Below are 7406 nucleotides of genomic sequence, written 5' to 3'. Positions count from 1 at the left end.
ATGGTAAGGCACAAAAAATTATTTTAAAACTCCCTAACTAACACAAACACATTTTTCTTCTATGATTTCAACAAATGTTCATTCCCTCAGGCAGCCAGAAGTATCATGCTTTTTGCACTTTATTTAGTGATGTTATTGCCATCATTCTGACCAGAGAAGATGTGAGTAACACGTATGAGGGAAGGAACGAAAAGGTTTATTTCCTGGAGGGTCAGAGGAAGAACAAGTGGTACCTAGAGATCTTAAGATGGTGCCAAAACTAGGCCCAAAATTCAAACCCTACTATTATCCACAAAGGGGAAAACACACACACACACACACACACACACATATATTTGGAAACAGGAATTCACTGTTTATTTGTGCAAAGAGAAAAAATATGCCACTACTGTAACTTAGCCACTGCTCTGTTTGGCAGCCAGTCTCTTGTCTCTCTCTTCAGCAATAGTAAGTCGGATGCCCTTTCCCCTGGGCAGGGAAATCCAAGGTTTATTACCCTGCAATTGAGAAGGAGATAAAATAAGTATATAAAGGGATGAAAAGGGAGAAGACGAAAGAAAGCGGGAGGGAAAGACAAAAATAAAAAGAAAAAAAAAAAACAAAACCCAACACTTCACCAAAACACGTATGCCTTGTACCTTCCTTTACATTAAGGGGCACCTAACAGAACACTACCAAGCAAAATTCCCAACAAAATAAAAACTTCCCTCTACGTGTTTCCTGAGAGTTGTCTGCCTCTCACTGTTCCTCCCACTTCCCACTGCTGAGCTGCTGAATACAAGTCTTCCTGCTTCTATTTTGTGTGAAGCAATCAGTCAAGCAGCTTTTCATGAACACCTTTTTCTATGAGGCACTCACAGTGCTGAGAAAAAAAAAAAAAAAGGCCATTAACCTCAGCTTCTCAGTTTTGAAGTGCAGAACTGTCAGCTCCCTGTCATCAGCTTTACAGAGCTTTCACATGCATCTACTCACTCCCCTGATTTCCTGCTTTCAAAAGTACAGAATGAGGTGTCATAATTCAGTACTGAGAAGAGAAATGGACCAACTATAGAGCTGCCAAGTGGCACAGCCAAAGAGGCAACAGTAGGCCTCCCTCCGTACCATATCGTCTCTCAAGTATCAAATGGCTGCCAGCGTACAAGTGTTAAGGTGCCGCTCCCAAGGCTGAATTGCTTGATGAAAAGCTTTCGATTAAATCCCTTGCCCTTTGCTTAAGTCATACAGTAATGGACTTTCATGTGAGGGTACTGTGTGACTCCAGAGGTGCTCCTTCACTGAAAAGGTCTTCAAATATCTCAGAGCAAGGTCATCTTTAATGAGTAAAGGAAACTAACAGGTGGTATGTGGCTTGTAAATGTCCTTATTCTCAAATTAGCAACTCACTCATAGTCCCTTACATCAATCTTCATTATCGACTCCATGTTGAATGGTGAGGTATATGATGTAGTCTCAGGGCAGTTGGCAGACAGTGACCTTAACCCAGCACATACCAGTGGTATAGCCCTGCAGAAGTTACAAGGCTGAGTTTAACTTAATTTGTTGTGTGACAGTGCTGGCAAGTCACACAGACCTCCTCAAGAGGCAGGCGCAAGGCTCTAGATCTAACTAACACTCTTTCTGGGTCAGAGGCTCTAAATACAGAGCTTGCTGCACTCTGTGCACCTTAACAAAAGAAAAAGAAAAGAACAAACAAGCACCAGTAGTGATTGCAGGTCTTTATGCTTTTTAGGGTGAGTCTTCTTAGAAAGCAGTAAAGATAGTGGAAGTCTTACATTGCCAATGACAAAAATGTTGGAAATCCTTGTGGCAAAGCTGTTGCCACTGGCATCCTTCACATGCACCACATCGAAAGAACCAGGATGTCTTTCCCTGTTTGTGATCACACCAACACGACCGAGGTTAGCTCCACCAATCACCATACACACATTGCCTAGAGGGAAAGGAAAACAAACAGAAGAGCAGTCATTTTAAAACCAGATAGAGGCCTGCTGCCTTTAAAACCAATTAACACAGATGGGCTCACCGGGACAAAAAAATGGAGGATCATTCCAAAATCATAATTTCAAGAACTCTTATCACTATGAACATGCTTTCTGGGAAGCAGATTGCAGTCAGCATTTTAAGGCAAGCCCCTAAGGATTTTTCCCACAACAAGCTTTCCCTGCATTGTTTGTCCAACAATAATTCTTCAAAGGTTAAATAAATAATCATTTTGGGGGGGGCGGGAGAAAAGATGGCACAGAAGAGTACTAGGTGGGTGGGAAGAAAGGAAGGATGACTGAGAGGGAGGGAGAACTGGAGAAATTCAGGCTAATCAGAAAGACACTAGACAATAGTGAAAGGCCTTTAACTGACTGCTAGTTAATCCAATCCATAGAGGGGGAAAGTTCCAATGTTCTGATGGCTGTCACGGGGTCCCTGGAACAATAACGTTCATTTCAGATATCTGGACTTATTTTTGTGGGACATAACCACCTAATATAAGCATCCTATACAGGGCACAGGCCACCATGTCAAGGAAGTTTTATTTATTACAGAATAAGCATGTTTTAAGAAAAAGTTTCCCTCAAACCATTGCTAATAAAGACTCAGCCATGAGTCCACTTTTTTATGTGAAGACACATTAAAAAAAAAAAAAGAAAAGAAAAAAAACAGAAGACACACCAAAATCAGAGAATGCAGCCCTGTCTTAATGTCAACAAAACAAAACACAAACTAGTAACCTAGCCTAAAAAACTCCAGGGTAAGTTTGAAATTATAATCTATGAATCAAGGGGAAAAACACTTACTGAGCTCTCAAAACCTGACGGGAAAAGAAGAAACCAACTCAGCCTGAGGGTCTTAAAGATGAGGTTCTGGGATAAAAGAAAATTAAAATTATGTTTCGGGTGAAAATTGCTCAATTTGACAATGAACAAAGAAATTTCTGTAGTTTGACCCTCCCTACCACAAAGATGTTTGCTGATCCAAAATGCAGATTTTTAACAGAAATCCAGGGCCAGTGGGAAAAATGTGTTTGGGTACAGTGAGAAGTCACAGGAATTAAAAGGACCAAAGGTTTTGCCTCAGCATTAGGAAGTGTACTGAGAGTCAGAGAAGTGATTTGAAAGTAATTTTTTGTAAGTGCTGGTATTGCATTTATTCCAGATGGTATGGATACCCAATAATGTGCAGGTAAGTCACAAGAAAGCACCCACACACTCCTACCAGAAAGATAAAAAAAATCACATTAACAGCCCAAGATTTTGTTTCTTAGGTCAGCATACTCGGCCAGTTCTTTAGGGTTCTTGTGGCAGCCACTGAGAAGACAGTTAAACGAGCAGCACCCAACATCTTCAGCTACAAAAAATTTTTGTACACTATGCTTTAGTTCAGAGTTTAGGAAGATCTGGACAAAAACACCTGGTCAGTAACAAAATGCAAGGTTTGTTCTATCTGATAAGCAGAAGATGGCACCTGAAAAAGAGGTGAGATGAAATGCCAATGAAAGCTTGGGTGTTTTGTTCAAAAGACCCAATTGCAGAGACTCCTGTAAAAGAAACTCAGTACTTGGGAAAGAGCAGCAGAAATGCCTCGGACTGCTTATGTCAATAATAAGGTCCACAAAGGTTTTTCAGTTTATTTTTCAGAGTCCTTATGTGGGAACACTATGGACTTAGGATGCACAGGGAAAAAACAGAACTAAGTTACTCATCATAAGATTCAAATTGTTAATAATAGTTCCTTCCCTTCACTTGCTTGCCACTGCTTCTAGAAGTGAAGAAAGGGTATAAACTGATGAAAACACTGACTCTTTCAAGGTGTGTTAAGTTCCAATAAAAAGCCCCTGACATTTAGGAAAGTACTCACCAGGGCACTTTAGTATATGTAAGATGAAAGCTAAGACCTTTCACAAGAATCACTGTCACTCTTGAATGTGTCAGATCTATTCTTTATATCTATTAGACAACCCTCAGGAAAACAGAATAAGTGGAAACTACTGTTGACTTTTGTTGTGAGACTCTGCCTTCTTTCTGATGGCCTCACGACGACAGTGGAATAGAAATCAAAGCGCTGGGTTCAGTCTCCAAGTGAAAGCTCTAACCGGAGACCCTCAAGGCAGAACCCTCACAAACACATGAGCCCAAAAACAACCCTGTCTTCCTAACAAAATACAGAATTTAGCCAGGTGGTCATGTTTGTAATCCCAGCACTCTGGTGGGTTGAGGTGGCAGTTCACATGAGGACAGGAATTCAATACCAGTTTGGCCAACATGGTGAAACCCAATCTCTACTAAAAATACAAAAATTGGCTGCATGTGGTGGTGGGCAACTGTTCCCAGCCTCTTGGAAGGCTGAGGCAGGAGAATCACTTGAACCCCAGAGGCAGAGGCTGCAGTGTGCCAAGGTTGCACCACTGCACTCCAAACACAGCGAGACTCTGTCTTAAAAAAAAAAAAAAAAAAATTGACCTCATATTGTTCTTATTAACAATACTTTACATATAGTGTATAGCATGGAAGAAACTAAGACACCATGATAAAAAACCACCATCATCACCATAGCATCAAACCAAATGCAGAACTTGGAAATGCCTTGAAAGAGTCTACAAGGTCACAAGCAAAACAAAACAGAATAAACTAATGTAAATCAGCAACAAGAAGCCCACCTTTGCAGAGTGACCTACTGGATCTGAAAATCAAATAATGAAAAATTTAGTGACCAAAATTAAGAATGGAAAGGAACAGGTTTAAAGAAACATGCCCACAATTGGTTGCAGAGAGAATCAGAAAAACAGAAGGTGCTGGGAGGAAATGCTCATGATTTACCATGGAAAGACAAAGGATGAAAAACAGAGAAGACTGGATGACTGGGTCTACTGTGAGAAGTTCTAATACAAGTTAAATGCAAGTTCAGAAAACCAAGGTGAGAGGTTAGGGACAAAACAGTATGTGAAAACACAATTTTCTAGAATGATGCCAACCCAGATGCATGAAATCCGTCAAAAATCTCAAGAACAGTAAAAACAGAAACAGGATATTCCCACCCACATCCTGCCACTATCACAGAGGAGAATAAAGAAGGTAGTTAATTCTGAGCTTTGATGATTTCAATATGCACACTGTAATCACAAGCACAACCACTTAAAAATAACAGAAACAGATGTGGCTTTATTTCAAAACCACCAAGGAAACATAAATAAAAACTAAAACATTAAAAAATAATAACACAGCAGACATCAGTAAAATGGCACAAGAGGAGGCCCCAGGCTCTCCCTCCCTACTGGACATACAGACTTCACAACAACATATGCAACTAAACTGCACTGGTGAATACTCCACAAATCAGTTAAGAAGCTGCAGGACCCCAGGCCAGCACAAAGCCAAGAAAAGAAGCAATAACCCAATAGAAACATTTGTGGCTTTTTACCTGCACAAGACACTCCACTTCCCCAGCACCGCATAACACATTTGTGAGAAAAAAATCCAAAATCCTGGCTTCTCCCACAGGAAGGAAAGAGAAATGTCAACGATGGATGGACGTTCTGGCCTTTCAAGGGATCAAAAGCCACCTGAAAAGCTGCTTTCTGTCTTATGTAAGTTAGTACTGACAAGGAAGGTAGTTTGGACACCCAGGCTCGAGAGACTCAGAGAAAGAAGACAAGGCATGCAGGTAGGGTGTGGTGGCTTGGGCCTATAATCCTAGCACTTTGGGAGGCTGTGGTGGACAGATCACTTAAGGCCAGGAGTTAGAGACCAGCCTGGTCAATATGGTGAAACCCTGTCTCTACTAAAAATAGAAAAAACTAGCTAGGCGTGTTGGTACATGCCTGGAGTCCCAGCTACTAAGGAGTCTGAGGCAGGAGAATGCTTGAACCCAAAAGGTGGAGGTTGCAGTTGAGATCATGCCACTACACTCCAGCTTGGGTGACAAAGCAAGACTGTCTCAAAAACAACAACAACAACAAAAAAACACAAAGACCTGTGAGTTTTGGGAGGTCAGGACAGTTGTTACAGCACCAGACAGGCTGTACTACCACAGACAATCATCAGGGAATGAAAGAAGTTAGGGGCTTCAGAGAAGTACAGCTAGGAAAGTGCACACACAAATCCCGAGCTGAGAGATCTCCAGAACCTCTGGCCTGGTTGACTGATGAAAGTCATCGTTCCTGTATGAAGACACCTGGGAGAGACTGGAGGAGGTGGCTGTGTTTCTCTAGAAAAATAAGCCTAAACAAATGATGATTTATGAGTTACCCACAAGGAATTCAAACTAACCATCTTAAAGATGCACATCAAACTAAGCGAGCACAGACAGGCAGACAAAATCAGAAAAACAACACATAAACATGAGAGTTACCAAAAAAGTGAAGGAAACCCACAACAAATAATCAAACTAGAGCTGAAAACCATTAAAATGAATTGAAAAATTCACAGGTTCCAAACAAGTTTGCAAACCTGAAGACAGGCTATTGAAGTTAACAAGCTAGAGGAGCAAAAAGGAAAAAAAAAATAACAAAGAAAGGTGGGCCTAAAGAAGGGAGTATGAGACACCATCAAGAGGAACAATACACAAATTACAGGAGTCACAGAAGAACCAGAGACAGAAACAGAATATGAGAAGGTGATTTGGGAGAAAGAGGGGGAAGGGCAGAAGGACTACCAGAAAAAACATAATGGCCCAGGCGTGGTGGCACACACCTGTAATCCCAGCACTTTGGGAGGCTAGGTGGGCAGATCACAAGGTCAGGAGATCGAGACCATCCTGGCTAACATGGTGAAATACCGTCTCTACTAAAAAGACAAAAAATTCGCCGGGCATGGTGGCGGGCGCCTGTAGTCCCAGCTACTCAGGAGGCTGAAGCAGAAGAATGGCATGAACCCGGGAGGCGGAATTTGAAGTGAGCTGAGATCGCGCCACTGAACTCCAGCCTGGGTGACAGAGCAAGACTCCGTCTCAAAAAAATAAAGAAAAAGGCCCAAACTCCCCAGTTGTAAGAAAGAACAAAGAAGATGGACATACAAATTCAAGAAGCTGAACTCCAACTAGGATAAGCCCAAAGAGACACACATCAAGAGACAATATAATCAAACTGCCCAGAGTCACGGAGAAAGAATCTGGGAAGCAGCAGGTAAAAAGTGACTCATCATGTGCAAGGGAACTCCTACTAGATAAGCAGTTTTCTGATAATCTCTGATAACTCTGCCATCCAGAAGACAGTGGGATGACATACTCAAAGTGTGCAAAGGAACAAATTGTCACCCAAGTGTCAATGAAAAGAATTTAACTCTGTAAAATATTTGAAGAGATTTATTCTGAGCCAAATATGTGTGATCATGGTCCATGAGACAGCTTTTAGGAGGTCCTGAGTATATGTGCCCAAGGTGGTCAGGACACAGCTTGGTTTTATACATTTTAGAAGGGCA

The 7406-nt window shown here is 41.5% G+C and overlaps 1 protein-coding gene across 7 annotated transcripts in view; it reads right to left on the bottom strand.

Moving 5' to 3' along the window:
* Nucleotides 1–334: 334 nt before the first annotated feature.
* The window catches only part of LOC139360922 (small ribosomal subunit protein eS4, Y), a 28149-nt gene continuing 21077 nt past the window's right edge, over nt 335–7406 (bottom strand). For all 7 annotated transcript variants that reach the window (XM_071089416.1, XM_071089411.1, XM_071089410.1 and 4 more), the window contains 2 exons: nt 1773–1930; nt 335–497 (listed from right to left, as the gene is read on the bottom strand). In XM_071089416.1, coding sequence (XP_070945517.1) covers nt 396–497; nt 1773–1930 — 260 coding nt within the window. In that variant the 3' untranslated portion in view covers nt 335–395. The remainder of the gene's footprint in view (nt 498–1772; nt 1931–7406) is intronic.

The sequence above is a fragment of the Macaca nemestrina genome, chromosome Y, assembly GCF_043159975.1.
Source record: "Macaca nemestrina isolate mMacNem1 chromosome Y, mMacNem.hap1, whole genome shotgun sequence".
In the NCBI taxonomy this organism is placed as follows: Eukaryota; Metazoa; Chordata; class Mammalia; order Primates; family Cercopithecidae; genus Macaca; species Macaca nemestrina.
This window is presented reverse-complemented; position numbering and strand designations above follow the sequence as displayed.